The sequence below is a fragment of the Dama dama genome, chromosome X, assembly GCF_033118175.1.
Source record: "Dama dama isolate Ldn47 chromosome X, ASM3311817v1, whole genome shotgun sequence".
Taxonomy (NCBI): domain Eukaryota; kingdom Metazoa; phylum Chordata; class Mammalia; order Artiodactyla; family Cervidae; genus Dama; species Dama dama.
In genome coordinates this window covers 100,882,634-100,902,263 of record NC_083714.1, presented here as the reverse complement: position 1 = coordinate 100,902,263, position 19,630 = coordinate 100,882,634, and the positions used below count along the sequence as shown (strand labels likewise).

General features: G+C 43.1%; 1 protein-coding gene across 7 annotated transcripts in view; it reads left to right on the top strand.

The window, feature by feature from the left end:
- KDM5C (lysine demethylase 5C) overlaps positions 1-19,630 on the top strand; it is a 31,303-nt gene that overhangs the window by 6,295 nt on the left and 5,378 nt on the right. For 2 of the 7 annotated variants that reach the window (XM_061137303.1, XM_061137305.1), the window contains exons 3-18: positions 532-654; positions 947-1,117; positions 1,507-1,638; positions 2,345-2,468; positions 2,575-2,756; positions 3,794-3,952; positions 5,714-5,833; positions 5,960-6,118; positions 6,749-6,930; positions 7,017-7,179; positions 13,148-13,267; positions 13,379-13,573; positions 17,816-17,997; positions 18,087-18,211; positions 18,339-18,486; positions 19,117-19,222. In XM_061137303.1, the coding sequence (XP_060993286.1) occupies positions 532-654; positions 947-1,117; positions 1,507-1,638; positions 2,345-2,468; positions 2,575-2,756; positions 3,794-3,952; positions 5,714-5,833; positions 5,960-6,118; positions 6,749-6,930; positions 7,017-7,179; positions 13,148-13,267; positions 13,379-13,573; positions 17,816-17,997; positions 18,087-18,211; positions 18,339-18,486; positions 19,117-19,222 (2,391 nt within the window). Of the gene's footprint in view, positions 1-531; positions 655-946; positions 1,118-1,503; positions 1,639-2,344; positions 2,469-2,574; positions 2,757-3,793; positions 3,953-5,713; positions 5,834-5,959; positions 6,119-6,748; positions 6,931-7,016; positions 7,180-13,147; positions 13,268-13,378; positions 13,574-17,815; positions 17,998-18,086; positions 18,212-18,338; positions 18,487-19,116; positions 19,223-19,630 lie in introns of all 7 variants that reach the window. The other 5 variants (XM_061137302.1, XM_061137304.1, XM_061137306.1 and 2 more) reach the window with 3 other exon arrangements.

Sequence of the window (19,630 nt, the reverse complement as noted above, 5' to 3'; positions counted from 1 at the left end):
GTTTCCAGAGGGCATTCACTGTTCTTCTCATAAGTCTACTCTTCTGGGGTGAGTGGACTGGGCAGTTATTTTATTTCCCTCCTAATCAGAAAACAGGGGTCCAGAGAGTAGAAGTGATTTACTCAAGACCATATAGCAGATTATTAGCAGAAGAAGAGCAAAAACTTATTTGACACTCAGATTTCTTGGTACCTGCTGTGTGACTTGAGGAAGCAGAGGCTCTGTAAGAGGTGATGATACTCACACAGCCCTGTCAAGGAGACTGAGAAAGAATATATGTAAAGCTTTGGCTGTTGTGACTCAGCCTGCTCTGTTTTGGGACCTTGGGCTTCTCCTGTTGACTGGAAGGTGGCAAAGATAACAGAGGTGGGTGAGGTGCTACGTAGAGTTGAGGATCCAGTTCACTGGGAGAGGCCTGCTGCTCTGTAGATGAAGTGGGCTGCTCTGTATCCCTTCTCCTGCCCTAAGATTAGGCCAGAAGATGGTCAGGTAGAGGGGGAGGCCAGCCTCTCTGAGCCATTTCTTCTCCAGGCCCAGACGAGAGTGAAACTGAACTACTTGGATCAGATTGCCAAATTCTGGGAAATCCAGGGCTCTTCCTTAAAGATTCCCAATGTAGAACGGCGGATCTTGGACCTCTACAGCCTCAGCAAAGTAAGAACAGGTTTTTCTCAAACCCCTCCCCACCCCACGCCTTAATATCCTTGGTATTCTGGGGGCCACCTTGGTTTGGATATTGGATCTCTAGGCTACGGTGGAAGGGGCACAGCCTGGTAGCACACAAGTTGTCATCAGAACTTCTTGGCATCCCTTGGCTACAGTTTGAGTCTGAGTGGTGGAGGTAGGAGGGGGTAGCCTCCAGTGAAGTAAGGGGCTGGAGTTGTCCTCATTGTTCTTTCTATACCTACACATAGCAAATCACGTCCCTTCCTGCTTGTCCTTACAGATCGTGGTGGAGGAAGGTGGCTATGAAGCCATCTGCAAGGACCGTCGATGGGCTCGGGTGGCCCAGCGCCTCAACTACCCACCAGGCAAAAACATTGGCTCCCTGCTGCGCTCCCACTATGAACGCATCGTTTACCCCTATGAGATGTACCAGTCTGGAGCCAACCTGGTGGTAAGGATGCTAAGCCAAGGTGGGAGTAGGCTTTCCTCTGCCAGATGCAGATTTCCACACTTGCTCTTAATGGAACTGGTTCAGTGGAGTGGACTGGACACCTGGAGAGGTCTGGAAAGAGATGAAGTCTGGTTGTTGGGGAGATTTTTGGAAGGTATAAGCAAAAGCATGTATAAGATGTTAGGATGGTATAAGCAAAATCATGAGAAGAATTCCTGGAGTGTGTGCTGGTGTCAGTGGTAAAGACCAGTTAGGCAGGGCCTGTTGGCAGGGGAGGGGGGATGAAACCACAACTTTAGTTGCCATTGTGGGGAGGGTAGAGGGAAGTCCTTGCTGTTGGGGGCTGGGGCCCCATGCCCTGACCCTTACCCTTCACCTATCCCTAGCAGTGCAACACACGTCCATTTGATAATGAGGAGAAGGACAAGGAATATAAACCTCACAGTATCCCCCTTCGACAGTCTGTGCAGCCCTCCAAGTTCAACAGCTATGGTCGGCGAGCCAAGAGACTGCAGCCTGATGTGAGTGCTTCCCTACTTCTAACAGAGCTTTAGGGGTGAAGTGAGTCCTCTCCCTCTGACCAAGACTCTCTTCCCTGTTCCACTCTCCCTTCTCTTGGTTCTCTGAGTTCTGAAAAGTAGTGTGCCTCTTTCTGGCTTCACTCTTGCTTTTCTTCTGAGCTGGGTTTTGATCTCTTCGTGTAATATCTTCCCTGTGTCTGCTATTCTTGCCTGCCTTGTTCCTTTCCTGACTCTGCTTATAGGGGAAGAACTCTCTTTCTCCTTACACCTATATTCTGGCCTCAGAAAGAAGCTTATGTGCCAGCATTCTTCTGGGCACTGGGGCTACAGCAGAAAAGAAGATGGACACTGTCCCTGGGCTCACCAAAGCATGTAATTTACCAGATCATGTTAGTCTCTGACATTTATTGGTAGTGTCAGATACTTAGATTTCTTTATATATATCTTTCTCAAGCTCCTTGTAACTGTGAGATAGGAGTTAATATTCTAATTTTACAGTTGGAAAAACTGAGATCCATCTTAATTCCATTCCAGGAGAGGAATGAAGAGGGAGCTCACTTACCCTCAGTCTCCAAAAAGCAATCTAAATTCTTGCCTTGGCCCACCTGTGCTTCAGGCCTGACATGAACTCATGTGATATAGCCCAGGCTGTTCTTTTAGGATGGGGCAACCTGCAATCTTGATTCATTTCCTTCTTTCCTCCTAGCCGGAACCCACAGAGGAAGACATTGAAAAGAATCCTGAGCTAAAGAAGCTTCAGATCTATGGGGCAGGCCCCAAGATGATGGGCCTAGGCCTCATGGCCAAGGATAAGACTCTGCGGAAGAAAGGTGAGGCCTGACAGGCTGGGGAATTGTGAAGAATGGCCTTACCTGGGGAGAGGAGGTGGGGCCCTAACTGTTCAGACTTGTACTTTAGAGCCATTCTCTCTCCCAGATAAGGAAGGGCCCGAGTGTCCCCCTACTGTAGTGGTGAAGGAGGAGTCAGGCGGGGACATGAAGGTGGAGTCAACCTCACCCAAGACCTTCCTGGAGAGCAAGGAGGAGCTGAGTCACAGCCCAGAGCCCTGCACCAAGATGACCATGAGGCTCAGGAGGAACCACAGCAATGCCCAGTTTGTAAGGACCCAGCCCTGACTTCCTAATGCTCTGCTTCTCATCCCTTCAACGAGCATTTCCCCAGCATGGCACTGGACCAGGTTGCATTAAACAGAAAAGTGGGCCTGGTGGGCCCTGCCCTCAGGTAGCTCACTTAATTGGGGAAACAAGGCCAGCTCACATGGGACAAAGAACAGGAAAGGGTGATCAAGTGCTGTCAACATGAAGTGCTGGAAGGATGCAGAGAAGGAGACTCCCTCTCCATTGCTTCAGGATAAAGGCTAGGCTCCTTATTACCGTGCATGATCCAGTCCCAGCAGACCTCTAGCCTCATTCCCCAGCACTGCCCACCTTACTTCTCTGCTATAGCCACACTGAACTACTTGTAGGTGTGTTTGTTTTTCCCCCGAGATGTGCCATGCTTTCTTGCCCCATCCTTTGCACATACTGTTTCTTCTGCCTGGAAGAGTTTCCCCCTGTTCTCTGTGCCATTGCCAAATCTCAGTTTGCCTTCAGATTTCAGTTAGTTTCAAGTGTCACCTTTTCAGTGAAGTTCTTCCTCAAGGCTGTTCCTCATCTCCAGCTGATTTGTGTGCTTCCTCCTCTAGGTTTCCATAGTACCCTTTTATGGGGAGCTATTGGCAGTTTCTACACTGCCTTTTAATTTTTATGAACTTGTGCTTCTGGACTATTGTATGCCTTTAGAAGGAGGATACCATGTCTTATTTATCACTGTACCATAGAGTCTGGCATAATGTTGAACACACAAGTGTTCAGTAAATGTTTATTGAATGAGTAAAAATGGAGAATTCAGCACTGAATGATAAAGACTGCTCTCATGGCTCTACCAGTTAGTTTATTTGGGGAGATTATTGCTTGCAGTTTAACTCCTGAGCAAGCATGACTAACCTGTACAAGGCCATGAATGATCCAGCCATCAAGCACAGTGGGTTTCTAACAGAGATCTCTGTGGACTGGGATACTGTCTGGAGGAGTCTTATGTTTGAAAGGCTGGACAGGGCTTGGGTTGATGAACTGTTGCCTCCCTCCCCTGGCAGATTGAGTCATATGTGTGCCGAATGTGTTCCCGAGGGGATGAGGATGACAAGCTCCTGCTGTGTGATGGCTGTGATGACAACTACCACATCTTCTGCTTGTTGCCTCCTTTGCCTGAGATTCCCAAGGGTGTCTGGCGGTGTCCAAAGTGTGTCATGGCGGTAAGGACTTCCCAGCCCCAATCTGTGTCTGCCTCATAGGCTGTCCTTGCCTTCCTTCATCTGGTCTTATTGAAAGCAGCCTCCTAGCTCAGCCACAGTCTTATGTTTTGGGTCCCTGAGGTTGGGCTAGGTTGGGCAGAGCTTTGGGAGAAAGAAGAGGAGGACATTCAGCCTGTGTTCTCTGGAAGCTGTCAGACCACCTGGGGAGGTGAGATTTATAATTAGATTGTATATGATGACATATAATCAAATGTTAAATTGTGTGTTAGAAATTTAGATGTAGAAATTCAGAGGAGAGGAAAGTGACTAAGAGTAGTAATCAAGGAAGGTGTCAGCAATGAGATTTGAAGGACAGGAATATAAAGAAAAAATGTTCTTTTGATTTCCAAGTTTTTTATTTTTTCTTTTTGAAAGCTTGGAAAATAGACTACCTATCTCACCTCCTAGAGTTAACCACTGTTAATAGCCTGGTGTATTTTCTTCTCATCTTTTCGTTGTTGTGTATATATAACTGTCTTTAGCAGGTTTGGAATCATATTGTGTATTTTCATTTGTTACTTTATAATCATTTTTCTGTATTATTATATTTATTCATGGTATGATTTCTTTTCTTGTAAGGGGTTCATCATGTGGGTATAATATTTATTAGTTATTTTCCTTCTGTTGTGATAATTAAATTGGTTTGCACTGTTGTAGACTTCAATTACAAGCGTTGGGCAGACTTTCTAGACTGGGGGATAGAGGAGTTCAGGAGTAAGGATGTGTGGGGATAACGTACCTAGTGCAAGAGAGGCAGTGAGAACACCTGAAGCAGCAGTGAGGGCTAAGAGGCCTGGTAAGTCTGCCAGTTTCATTTCATGAGCCTTTTACCTTGATCCAAATTCTGGGTTGCTTTTCCACATCTTTCCCTGGGTTTCTGGGAGAGTAGATGTTGATAGTCTCTTGCCCTGTCAGCTGTGGTCATAGAGTCCAGGTATGCATGTGCATGCGGGGACACACACACACACACACACACGAGGAAAGAGACTGGGGCAGTGTAATGCCTTGGTAGTGGTGGGGATTCCTTTAGGAAGGAGTTTGAATACCAACAGTATCATAGACAACAAAGATTGTCAGGCCTACTTAGCTCTCTTCTTTAAGTGGTCTTGGGCCGGTGAACCAGGTTGACATTTAGATTTTAGACATGAGCAGAAGGTGCGTCTGACTCAGGGGTACATACAACTCTCATCTAAAACCATGAACATAAGTAGAAAATGAGTTAGACATATGTCCTGTCTTCTGAGACAGTCTAAAGAACAGAAATAGTGTGGAGTTTGACACTAAGGGTTGGTGCCTTTGTTTCCCATCCTCTTGCTACTGGAATATTCAATGTTGTTTTCCCAGGGCTATAGTTCCAGTCTTGGCATAAAAAAGTTTCTCTAAGCATCCTGTATAAACCCACATTTTGTCTTGAAAGAAAGATAGTGACAGAAGAGCATGGGGTAGCATATTAAATCAGAGCCCATGGTTTAGATAGTCAAGTCCTGAAGGAAGAGAAGATAAAAGCATGGTAGAAGTGCATGTGAGGAATGACGAGACTAACTGCACTGAAGTGCTAGGAGAAAAAGATAGAGCTATTATGTGAGACCTGCCTCAGGGGCCTTCAGTAAAAACCTAGGCCTGTTCTCCCTCCCGATTCCTACCCCATATTCCAGCTCAACTTTTGGGGATTCTCCACCTCTTTGCCTCTGCCTTGGTGACATGTTCTCCTTTGGGTTTCAGGAGTGTAAGCGCCCCCCTGAAGCCTTTGGCTTTGAGCAGGCTACCCGGGAATACACTCTGCAGAGCTTTGGCGAGATGGCTGACTCCTTTAAAGCCGATTACTTCAACATGCCCGTACACGTAGGTGATGGAGGGCTGGGGTAGTGTCAGGGCTAGGGTCATAGGCGCCTGATGGTCTATAGCTTGCCTGGGTCAATGGGGCCAGGATATGATGAGCCACAGTCATCAGCTACCCCTGTTCCTTAGATGGTACCCACAGAACTTGTGGAGAAGGAATTCTGGCGGCTGGTGAATAGCATTGAGGAAGATGTAACTGTTGAGTATGGGGCTGACATCCATTCCAAAGAATTTGGTAGCGGGTTCCCTGTCAGTGACAGTAAGCGGCACCTAACCCCTGAGGAGGAGGTGAGTAGATGATTCATGGTTATATTCAGCTGTGTGACTTAGGCAAGTACTTCAGTATCTGAAAGACTCAGTATCTCTATAGGAAGGGGGCTATTATGCCTGCCTTAGGTGTTGCTATGAGATTTAGATGGGATGATGTGTGTAAAGAGCACAGCCTAGTATCTGGCATGGCTTCTCCAGCCATGAGATTAACTATTTTTTGTCTGTAGAATGGGAATAGTATCCATTTCGCAAATTTTATAAGAATTAAATGAGAAGGTATTTGAAGTACCTGTCCGAGTACCTGGCTCATTCATAAGAAGTGTTCAGGGACTGGGATTATAAGTGCAGGAAATAAAGAGGCCCTAGGCCTATATCACAAGAAGGGTACATTTTGGTCCAGAGCAGGGGCTTTTAACATGCAGATACTTTTGTGAGTGGGCACATCTATAAACTTTCCTAAAACTGAAGTAAAGTGAAGTGAATTGAAATGTTCTCTATGCATTTGAGGGAGGCAAGGGGAAGAACATCTGTAATATTTTTTAGACATTTCAGAAAGGTCTATGACCTCAAAAGAAGGTTCCCTTGGCTAAAGAACTCAGCACCTTAGCAAAACTCTCATCTCTTTTCCACAAATACCTGACCTATCAGGAGTATGCTACGAGTGGTTGGAACCTGAATGTGATGCCAGTGTTGGAACAGTCTGTACTGTGCCACATCAATGCAGATATCTCTGGCATGAAGGTGCCCTGGCTCTATGTGGGCATGGTCTTCTCAGCCTTTTGTTGGCATATTGAGGATCACTGGAGTTACTCCATTAACTACCTCCACTGGTGAGTGGGGTCCTGGGCAGCAAAGGAAGCATTCAGGGTGGGCTCTTTGAGTGCCCACTCTACGTGTCCCGTTTCTTTTTGGCCAGGGGTGAGCCGAAGACCTGGTATGGGGTACCCTCACTTGCAGCAGAACATTTGGAAGAGGTGATGAAGAAGCTGACACCTGAGCTCTTTGATAGCCAGCCTGACCTTCTGCACCAACTTGTTACCCTCATGAATCCCAACACCCTCATGTCCCATGGTGTGCCGGTGAGTGCCTAGGAAATGGGCAAGGAATAGGAATGAGTTAGTGATGTCCTGTGTGGTGGTGGTGGTGGTGGTCATTGTCTAGAATATATCCCCATGCCTTTCTCATTCTTAATCTATCTTAATCAGACTGTAGGTTTGATAGAAATAATAGTGGTTAGAGATACAGTGTGATGGTGAGCCCCCTGGGCCAGATGTTTTGGGGCAACACCTTAGGGGTGGATTCCACCAGTAGAGGAGGGAAATGAAGGAAGGACTGGGCAAGACAAGTCTTCTTACTGTTAAGGGCACACATCATTTTCATTCACCTCCTATTAGTCATAACTTAGTCAATGGCCACATCTAGTTGTGAGAAAAACTGGAAAATCTGATTTTTATTAAGGATGGTCATGTACCAGCTGCAAATTGGAGGTCATGTTATTATGGAAGAGGGTGAGAATGGATATAGGGGGACAACTAGCAGTCACTGTTATACTTTCCATATTGTGACCCATCTTGGAGAAGTGAGTAGGTCTGTTTACTTATTTAACAAGTCAGAGTTCTGTGGTGGTAATTACTTTGCAAATACATAAGTGTATCACATCAAAATGTTGTGCACCAACAGGTTATATGTCAGCCGTATCTCAGTAAAGTTGGTGGGGAGTGGGGGGAATTAACCTAAAAAAAAAATGCCAATATCTTTCAGCATTTAAAAAAAAAACTGAACTCAGAGTCCTGGCTTGTCCTATTCTCCTTCTCTGTAGTCTTCTCTCCCACTCTGGGTATACATCCTGGCTTACCTCTAAGGGGCTTTATATTCCTGGGAATTTCTAATGTTGATTAGCATCAGCCAGTTTTCTGGTGTGGATCTTAAAATAATCTGATCAGTAGTCCTGTAGGAATAGGATTGAGTACATCTTCCACCTCTGCTTCAGTCTTACTCATTCTGTGGTTATACTTCTCCCCACTCCCTTCAACTCACCACTTCCTCTACACATACACCCCCACACCCCAGCCTTAGCTACCCTGCCACTTAGTCTGATGTATGGGACATGGTAGACAGTCAGTACATACTGAATTAATCTCCTTGAAATTCCTGGTCACCTGAACAGCAGGTCTTTGGACTAGGTCAGTGGTTCTCACCAGAATTTCTTGCCTTCAGCTTGTTTTACTGTACTATATAATCTGCGAGTAATACTTTTACATGTTTAAGTGGTACTTAACTAAGGATTGAGATACCTAGGGAATTAGAGGAAACAAATTCTGCAACAGTTCAGGTCACCTTCTTCCACTCGGGGGAGGTGGGGGGGTTATATTTTCCCTCTCTGCCTCACCCCATTTGAAAATGACTGGGCTCAAGGTATGGAAATGATCAAGGGCCCTTCAAGTTATGCTCTTCGCAAGTAGACATTGAGTCTGACCTTTCCTCAGACTACTTCCTGATTCATAGCATCCTTTCTTTCCCACAATGTCAAGGAGAATTTTAAGAGTAGGAGAGGATTCTCATTAAGGATTCAGACAGCTTATAGCTATTCAATCCTTGCCTGTTTTTTAAAAAAGTCTTATCACAGACTCTTAAATATGTGCTCTTTGCATCCACCTCCACAGCATTTCTCCTGCTCATGGCTCCCCAGCTTCTCTGGCCAGCTGCTGTTTCACCACCTCACCCTCTGTCTGCCCTGCCACTCCTATAGGTAGTTCCCAGAATCTCCAGGCTCTTTAGACTTGGCAGTATCCCCTCCATCCAAGACATCTGATTTTTCATATTCACATGTTGGCAGACTGCAATTTAGCCAGCTGGAGCTCCCTCAGCCATCTTTGGCTGCCCCCACCCCTACCCGCCACCACCTTACCCATCTTCCCCTTTGGTGAGAGAAGGCCATTTCCTTTTATAGATAAAAGATACATAGAATAAGTATTTTTATTATAAAAGAAAGCCCCCCCTTCAAGAAAAAAAAGGAAATACAAAGGTCACCTCTATTTTCCTCCACATTTTGTTTCCACCTGTTTTTTATGTAAATTTTGACATAACAGTAATCAGTGTATGGATTTTTATAATCTCTTTTGTTAAGTTGGATCATCTAGAATGGCATTGTCCAACTTGATAGCCACTAGCCACATGTGGCTGTTGAGCACTTGAAACATGACTAGTTATAACTGAAATGTATTTAAAGTATAAAGCACATGTTGGATTTCAAGGTGTAATATGAAGCAGTATAAAATATCTCACTAATACTTCTGTATACCAGTTACACATTAAAATGATATTGTGGATATATTAAATAAAATACATTGAAGTTAATTTTATTTTTTTAATGTGGCTATTAGAGAATTTGAAAAGGATATATGTGGCTGGCATATTTCTGTTGGACAGTGCTGGTTTAGAATGATTTTTGCTTCCTCACCATGAACTATTTATATCATCTTTTTTGAAAAACAACTTTATTGCAGTATAATTTACATACCATAAAAATCATGCATTTTAAATGCACGATTCAGTGAATTTACAAAGTTGTGCTACCATTACTATAGTCCAGTTTTAAAACATTTCCATCACCCCAAAAGGATCCTGTGTACCATTTTGCAGTCACTCTCCATTCCAACCCCTAGTCTCAAGCAACCACTAATTGACTGACTCTAAAAATTTGCTTTTTCTAGACAGTTCATATAAATGGAATAATATGTGGTCTTTGTATATCTGGCTTTTCATTTAGCATAATGTTTTTGAGGTTCATCTGTGTTAGAGCTTGTTTCAGAACTTCGTTTTTAAGGTGGAATAATATTATATTGTATGGATACACTAAATTTTGTTTGTCTATTCACCAGTTGATGGACTTTGGAGTCATTTTTTTAATAGCTGCAGAATATGAGGAAAGCTTTTTTAAAAAAACTGTATAGGAAGGAAATAGTAAAGTGACATTGCCAAAATGAGGGTGCAGGAGCATTAGGTTTTATTTCTGACTCTGCTCCTTGAGGCTTTTCTAGAGCTCAGTTTTCACATCTATAAAATCAAGGCTGGGACTAGATCATTCAACAGATATTGCTAGAACTCCCTGTTTGAAAGGCCTCTGGTCAACACCCTGAAAGCAAATAAACCAATCCCTGCCTTTGGTCGTGTGTAGTTGAGTAGAGGACAGAGATGCGTAAACAACTGGAATAAAATATTATTAGAGGTGTTACAGGAGAACAGCAGACTGGGTCATTAGGAAGTTGAGGGGGAGGGGTCAGGAAAGTATTTGTAGAAGTGGCGACACTTGAAGGAAGAGTAAGAGTTTGTCTACTGGGGCCGTGGCTTTATCATGTAGATATGAGGATTTGAGTGAGGGGTTCTCAACAGGGACATTACATGATCAGATTTGCATTTTGGTTGGGGAAGACAATTCTGGTTGATAATGGGGGCCAGTGCGGTAGTACAAGCAGTAAATACTGATACTGTCTCTAAGTAGGAGTAGATTTGAGAAGAAAATGTATTGGAGGTGGGAGCTGATACATGACCTGAATAAATTTGGAGATTCAATATTGTTAGGATGCTGATTCTCTCCACATTAATATAGAATCCTAGCAGAGGAACTATTGTGTTGAAGGCTATTAACATTTTGGGTTCTTAGTATATATTAGCAATTTTGCTTTCTAGAGAGAAGTTAATTGGTCCCCACACCTGCACTGTACTGATTTCACTGTGTCTTCATCAGTGTTAAATGTTCGTCTTAAAAAACTTTGTAGGACTTCTTGGTAATGGTGGCAAACTAAACATACACATGGCTACTTCCGTTCCTTATTGAAACCACTAAAATGATACAAAGTGATTTTTTTTAAGGTCAAAAAATCACAATGATGGGGAAAACAAGAAAAGAGACAATGAAAAAATTCTTGAAACTAGGAAACAAGAAAACTGAAACTTAGTATCTGGAACATCTGAGAATCAATCTGAAAGCCTTGGGAACCTCACCCACACTAGGTAGCGGGAAATGTGACCCTCCCTCTCTCTAGTAAAAGATTGTGAGGTGTACTTTTGAAATTGATCTCTGGATTGAGGTCTTTTAGGTACAGTTGAGGTATAGTGAAACTACTAGAATTCATTGTATACTTACTGAATGTTGAGGTTCCCAGCCATCTTCCTCCACTTGACTCTTAGAACACTGGTACCCAGACCTTTTTTCTTCAGGCATGGAAAATGGGAGAGTTTTCTCTGGGAACTCTTAACTGGCTCAAAAGGAAAAACCTAGAGTTTCCCAAACTAAGTGGCTTTACCCTACAGTGAAGCTCACGGTTGACAAACTTCACCTCAGTACTCAGAACTTCTATTCAGTCTTTTGCTTTCTTACTTTTGAATATAAGTAGATAACCGAGAAAACTCTAGAACAAAGTAGAACCAAATGGTAAAAAAGCAGTTTGAACAGAGGCTGGGCTGGGAGAAGTAAAGTTGAAAAAGAAAAGGAAAAGAAACCTCATTAAAACTTTCAGAGATGAGCATATGTTGCAAACATAAGAACAAGATGCTATTTTAAAAGAACATGCTAAGAACAAAAAAGAGCTCTTGGAAATTAAAATTAATGATAGCAAAAGTGGAAAACTAAATAAAAAGCATAGAAGATAAACAGTTAAGGCTATCTCCCAGAAAATAAAATAAAAAGTTAAAGGTAGAAAAAGCTAGAGAAAATCAGGTAATTTTTTCTGGTAGTTCAATAATTCTCTCTGAAAAGAGAATAAATGAAAACTGAAAGGATCAAATTATTAATGAAATTGTTGAAGAAAATTTCCCTCAACTACATGAGTTTCCAGAATCAAAGGGCCTACCTAGTACATGAATGAGAATAGATCCACACCAAGGTATATCTGGTGAATTTTCATATCAAACACTGGGACCAGAAAACTCATACAAGCTTTCTGAGAGAGAAAACTGGTTTCATTCAAAGCATTACAAATCAGAATGGCTTCAAACTTTCAAAGCAACATTGGAATCCAGAACACTAGGGGGGATCGGGATGGGGAATACATGTAACTCAATGGCTAATTCATGTCAATGTATGAAAATTTTTAAAAAAAAGTAAAAAAAATAAAAAGTATGTTTATAATTGAAAAAAAAATGATTTTCAACTTAGAATTTTATATGTACAGTCAAATTATCAAGTGTGAGAGTAGAAGAGAGATATTTTTCTAAATTCTTCCCACTGTTTCTCAGGAAGCTGTTGGATGATGTGCTTAATTAAGCACAGCAAAGGAGCAAACCAAGAAAGAGGAAGACATGGGATCTAAGAAACAGGAAATCTGTCCTGGGAGAGTGACAATCCAGGGAGGGCAGCTGGTCCCAGTTGTAACAGATCATAAGGTTCTATGAGAGACTGCTACAGAAAGGTGAAAAGTGATAGAGTTTTACATTTGTCAAAAAGGTTGGGATTAAATTACTAATACATGCATAGAAAACTAAGCAAATTGAGAAATAGAAGGCTATTTTTGGTATAGTCTTGAGGCATGATATTTAGAATTGTTAAGGTGAATGCCAAAATAATCAGAAAAGGTGAAAACCAATGGCTCTAGGAAATGGAGAATGGCAGGACCTGCTGATTTTATAACAGATCTTGTAGAACCACTTGGTGTGAAACTGCTTACATGACTGGTAACAAAAATTGTTACTGAGAAAGGAATGGCCAGCTTAGTGGAAAGTTACATTTTGAATTTTTATAAAAATTATTAAGGAAGTTGAAATATTTTGGTATATTTCCTGCTTTTGACTCAAATTCTCTTTTTTTTAAATTAATTAATTTATTTTAATTGGAGGCTAATTACTTTACAATATTTCCTGTCATCACAAATCAAAACCTTGAGAACAGAGACCAGTGGTCCTCTCTGTTGGAGTTGGAGGGTCTGGGAATCTGTTGTTAGACTGTTCCCTGAGACTTTCCTTCCTCTCCTTGAGGACTCTGTACTTAGATGAGGTTTCTATAGACTATGGAAAACTTTTATCTCCGCAATCTTGGCTTTTCTTCCTCAGGTTGTCCGCACAAACCAGTGTGCAGGAGAATTTGTCATTACCTTCCCTCGTGCTTACCACAGTGGCTTTAACCAAGGCTACAACTTTGCTGAGGCTGTCAACTTTTGCACTGCTGACTGGGTGAGTCTGGAGTGTGATGGGGGGTGGCAAGGGGAAGCAGGAGGGTGGTAGGGAAGCTGAGGCACCATTGCCTCCAGACTCGGCTATACTCAACCTTGAACCTGTCCACAGCTGCCAGCTGGTCGCCAGTGCATTGAGCACTACCGCCGACTCCGAAGATATTGTGTCTTCTCCCATGAGGAGCTCATCTGCAAGATGGCTGCTTGTCCAGAGAAGCTGGACCTGAACCTAGCAGCAGCTGTGCATAAGGAGATGTTCATCATGGTGCAGGAGGAGCGGCGTCTACGAAAAGCCCTGCTGGAGAAGGTGGGTGGTGGGGAGAGTGCACAGGATTGGGTACCCTAGTCTGGCAGAGGTAGGGAGAGGAAGAAGTAGTAGTAGCCTCTACTCTTGGGAAGTACTGAAAAGAACTAGACATATCTAAGTTGGAAACTACATTCTATTCTTTACCATTTACTAATAACTGTTGGCAAGTTAATTTACCTGACTGAGCATCAGCATTCCCATCTGAAAAAAAAATGGAGATTATAATAGTGCTTATCTTTTTGGATAGTTGAATGGATTTAAGATGTTAAGTGGGCTTCCCAGGTGACTCAGATGGTGAAGTGTCTGCCTGCAATGAGGGAGACCCAGGTTCGATCCCTGGGTCAGGAAGATGCCCTGGAGAAGGAAATGGCAACCCACTCCAGTACTCTTGCCTGGAAAATTCCATGGATGGAGGAGCCTGGTAGCTACAGTCTATATGGTCACAAAGAGTCGGGCATGACTGAGCAACTTTACTTTCACTTTCTTTTCTTTCAAGGTGTTAAGTAAGTGACCCATAGAAGGTGCTGGTATAGCTGCTATTCATGATTATTTAAATAACCCAAGACCAACTGACATAACGAAACCCCCACTTGCTGATACGCTGGACAACCTTTTCAGGTTACCTAACCTCTCATAGTCTCACTCTCACACTCTATAAAATGGGAATAAATAACTTGTGAAGTGGTTGTAAAGCTTGAGTAAGGTGATTTATGTCAAAGCATCTATTACTGCACTTTCAGTGTAGCAGCTGCTATTATTGATAATAATACATGAACAAAATAATTGAAATATGGAATATTAAGAAATGCCATTGTATTGCAATTCAGATGGTTTAGCAGTTCAGATTGGGTTAGTGTTACTGAGTAGAAGGCAGATAGATTCCTCATAACAGTTTTGTTTGAAGGTGAATGGGACTGCTGTTCATGTACTTTAGCTGCCTTCTTAAAGCTCCAAACTTGCTCAGTTAGGGAATTGACTTAGTGAGAGTGCTCCATAGGATGACAGAAGAATGCTGGTCCTGAGGAATCCCATGCTGGATCCCTTTTCTTAAAATAAGGAAATTTAGGCTAGTATTTTCTTATTTTAAAGCTCATTTATAACTTTCCTATGAGCATGGGCTGTAAGAATTGCAGCTTTGGCAAGTGTTGGAAGTCTAGGGCCTATCAGTCTATGGTATTAGTTGATGGGCTTTTCTAAGCATCATTTTTTCTCTCTGTTCAGTGCTGTTATTAAATGATGACTTTGGGGCTGTGCTAGGCTACAGGAAGGAGCCAAAGCAAGGTGGGAAAAGTAGATGTTCCCATACTAACACTCAGAATTCTCTATATTTGGCCTTTACCTAAGAGAAGAATTCTGGAATCCCTAGTCTCAAAATTCTGTAAAAGATTGTGTGTGTGTGTGTCCTTTTCTAGCGACAGGGCTCAAATTCTATAAAAGATTGTGTGTGTGTGTGTGTGTGTGTTTGTGTATGTGTTTGAGTCCTTTTCTAGCAAGAGGGCTCATAGCTTACATCCAGTTCTCTAAGGAGTCCATGATCCAAGAATACTTAGGGGCTTCATCCTAAGAGCATCATTCTCTAGCTTCGGATTCAAAATAGGCTGTAGTCAGATTTTCACCTGTGCAAGTTACTCTCTCTAAGACTTTGAAATAGGCCTGTGAAATATGTGTCTTTATCTGCAAATTAGCTAATATCAGTAAATATTTGTTGAGTGCCTATTTTTCCCCCTCCTATAGTCATCATGTTATACATTAGACTCCCCCAAATCTATCTATTTTCTAACTGGAAGTTTGTGTCCTTTGACCAACATCTTCCTATTTTCCCTACCTCCCTAGCCCTTGGCCACCACCATTCTACTCTGTTTCTTTTTTGTTTTGTTTGGCCATGCTGCTGCAAGCCGGCTTGCAGGATCTCAGTCCCCCCACCAGGGGTTGAACCCAGGGCATGGCAGTGAAAATCTGGAATTCTAACCACTAGGCCACCAGGGAACTCCTACTGCTCTGTTTTTAGGAGTTTGGGTTTTTTAGATTCCATATATAAGTGATACCCTGTGATATTTGTCTTTTTTGTCTGATTTGTTTGACTTAGTATAATGCCCTCAGGGTCCATCTGTGTTGTCACAAATGGCAAGATCGCTGTCTTCCTTATGGCTGAGTAATACATATTCCATTATATGTATATGTACATATACACATACATATACCACATCACCTTTATCCATTCATCCATTTATGAACTCTTAGGTTATTTCTGTATCTTGGCTATTGTGAATAATGCTGTAGTGAACATGGGAGTGCAGGTATCTTTTTAAGATCCTAGTTTCATTTCCTTCAGAGTATACCCAGAAGAGGGATTGCTAGATCATATGGTAATTCTATTTTTAATTTTTTGAGACTCCTTCATACTGTTTTCCAAAGTGGCTGTACCAGTTTGCATTCCTACCACAGTACACAAAGTTTCCCTGGTCTCCACCTCCACATTCTCTCCAACACGTATCTCTTTTCTTTTTGATGATAAGCCATTCTGACAGGTGGGAGGTGATATTATGGTTTTGATTTGCATTTTCCTGATGGTTAGTGATGTTGTACATTTTTTCGTGTACCTATTTAGCCATTTGTATGTCTTTGTTGGAAAAACATCTTTTCAGGTCCTCTGCCCAGTTCTTATTCGGGTGTTTGGGGTTTTGCTGTTGAGTTGTATGAGTCCTTTATATACTTTGGATGTTAACCATTTATCAGATAGACAGTTTGCAAATATTTTCTCCCATTCCATGGGTTGCCTTTTCATTTTGTTGATGATTTCTTTTGCTGTGCAGATGCTTTTTAGTTTGATATAGTTCCACTTATTTATTTTTGCTTTTGTTGCTTGTGCTTTTTAAAGATACCATGTACAAGAAATCATTGCCCACACCACTGCCCAGGAACATTTTCCCTATATTTTCTTCTAGGAATTTTATGGTTTCAGTTCTTACGTTTAAGTTTTTAATCTACTTCAAGTTAATTTTTGTGAGTGATATAAGATAAAGGTCCAGTTTCATTTTTCTGCGTGTGATTATCCAGTTTTCCCAGCACCATTTATTGAAGAGACTATCTTTTCCTCACTGAGTATTCTTGACTCCCATGTCAAATATTAGTTGAGTGTATGTATGAGAGTTTATTTTTGGGCTTACCATTGGTTTATGTGTCTGTTTTTATGTCATTACCATACTGTTTTGATTACTACAGCTTTGTAATATAGTTTGAAATCAAGAAACTTGATACCTCCAGCTTTGTTTTTCTTTCTCAAGGTTACTTTGACTGTTGAGGGCCTTTTGTGGTTCCAATATTCTAAGTGCTAAGATACTTTTCTAAGTCCTTAGTGACTTTACCTTTGTTAATCCTCATAACAACCCAATGAGGATAGTACCATAGTCTCCATTTTACAAAATAGGGAAACTGAAACCCAGAGAGGTTTAAATAATTTGCTGTTTATCAACACAGCTAGATTTGTAATGTGCAATGGACTCATATGAGCAGGGTTTGTATTGTGCAGAGCACATTTGTGGCAGGGTGGGATTTGTAATGTGCAATGGACTTACACAGAAGTTAGGTCAGTACAGAAGACAAAAACTGTTAGAATGAAAATTTCTTTCTAAAATCCCCAAAATTGCCCATAATGTATAGCATTATATTGTCTTTCAGTTACTCCAAGATAACTGGCTTTTCCTCCATTTTTGGAGTGGATTGCTTTTTTTTCATCCCATCAACAGATAAAGTCATTGGCTTAGGTTTGGAACTTTAAACACTGGATACAAGCACATAGAGTTTATTTCTCTTAAGTTATAGATGTGTATGCAGTGTGCTGCTAAAGCACCCAGCACAGTGCCTAGAGCACAGTGGGCTCTGAGTGCCTGGAAGCTAGCATTATTCCCCAGTACACGACACTTGTCTTGACCCCTTCCACATATTGCCATCTCTCTGGTGCCTTGGTCCACATTTTCTTCACCTTCTTTCACCCCTAAGGCCCTTCCTGCTAATCTGAAATTTACCTGATTTTTCTTCCTCTCAACCTACATTGATCTTACCCTGCTTCATATGATTACCCAGCTTTGAGAGTCTGGACTTCACAGAGGCAGTGTGATCTGTGCAGTTTTGTCTCCTTCATAGCTCTTAGCACAGATTTGAGTCTTTAACATGGAGCTCAGTGGTGGCTGAGTTAGGGGTTTCTGCAGCCCTGTTCTGGTTCTATATAATGAACACCCCCAGGGCATCACCGAAGCTGAGCGAGAAGCTTTTGAGCTGCTCCCGGATGATGAACGCCAGTGCATCAAGTGCAAGACCACGTGCTTTCTATCAGCCCTAGCCTGCTATGACTGCCCTGACGGCCTTGTCTGCCTTTCCCACATCAATGATCTCTGCAAGTGCTCCAGTAGCCGGCAGTACTTGAGGTGAGCAGGGGGCCTACCTGGAGGAAGTGGGCTGAGGAGGAGAATGTAGAACTGGGCCAGATGTGCTCTTCCCTGCCCTCTTCCTGTAGGTATCGGTACACCTTGGATGAGCTCCCTGCCATGCTCCATAAGCTGAAGGTCCGGGCTGAGTCCTTTGACACGTGGGCCAACAAAGTGCGAGTGGCCCTGGAGGTGGAGGATGGGCGGAAGCGCAGTGAGTGATGGGGGGACGGAGGGACTCCACAGGCAAGTTCTATTCCCTTTTCTTCTGTACCCTCCACCCCCTTCCTCTGCCTTTACTCAATACTGCCTACTCCTTGCTGCTCTTATTCTCTCTCCAGGCCTTGAAGAGCTGAGGGCACTAGAGTCAGAGGCCCGTGAGCGGAGGTTTCCTAACAGTGAGCTGCTGCAGCGACTAAAGAACTGTCTGAGTGAGGCAGAGGCTTGCGTGTCCCGGGCTCTGGGGCTGGTCAGCGGCCAGGAAGCTGGGTATGGCAGCGTGAGGCATTGGGCACAGATAGCCTGCTGAGGAATGAGCACCTTAGGAAAAGGACTATTGGCGGGGGGGGGGGGGGGGGGGGGGGGGCGGGTGGTGAACTCTTGAGTACCTTTAGCAGGTGACATCAGCAGGAAGCTGGCAAGCACTGCCATTGGAGGAAGTGGGGAGGCAAGAAGGCCAGGCAGCTAGAACAGCGGGGAGTACCTCAGTGCTAGGAAAGCTAGGATTGTTTCTTTTTATCAGTACCTGAAGGTACTGATTTCAGACAGGCTGAGGTCAGGGAGTTGTGGGAGGTTTAGGGATAAGAAAAGGACACAGAAGCATACACTTAATCTGAGTTCACAGTAGAATGTGGATTATAATTGTCCAGCTTCTGTTGCCATCAATTTCTAAGCTTTCCCCACCAAATAAATCCTATATTCCTCTCTTCTAATTCTTTCCCCTCATCATATGAACATGCATGTATCTTAAAACTCTCCCTCTAACCTGGGCATTTGCAGGGAACTGTGAAGTATGAGAGGTCAGGGTGGGCATGTATGAGGAAAGGTGTCGGGCCTTAGTACAGAGATTGAGGGAGGGGACTGGGTTGGACTTGAAACTCTACATGTGAAACTCCATAGCCCCCACAGGATGGCTGGTCTGCAGATGACCCTTGCTGAGCTCCGGGCCTTTCTGGAGCAGATGAACAACTTGCCTTGTGCCATGCACCAGATTGGGGATGTCAAGGTGAGGAGGGGTGAACTTGGGGTGCTGCTGAGGGTTTGGGGGAGGGGGAGGGACCTGAGCAGCAGGCCACTCTTGACTTCTTTCAAAAGTGGCAAGTATTTGGGCAAGACAGGATGCACCTGTGAGTGATGGAGGTAGGAGGCAAAGGGTTTAGCAAACTGCCTGTTAGAAATGGGATTTGAGGGGCAAGTGGCAAGGGTACAGATACAGGATGCATAGTCAAGGAAAGATTTCCTCTTCAAGGTAGAAGAGGAGAAAGGAAGTAACAAGGGTGTTTGTGGGCCTGGAAAGCTGAGTCAAGTTCAGGAAGGTACAGAAAAAGGATGGAAAGAGCAGTGTGAATGTAGAGATTGTAATAAGGCCAAGCATAACAGAACATTTTTAAGACAGAGGGTCTCCTGATGATAT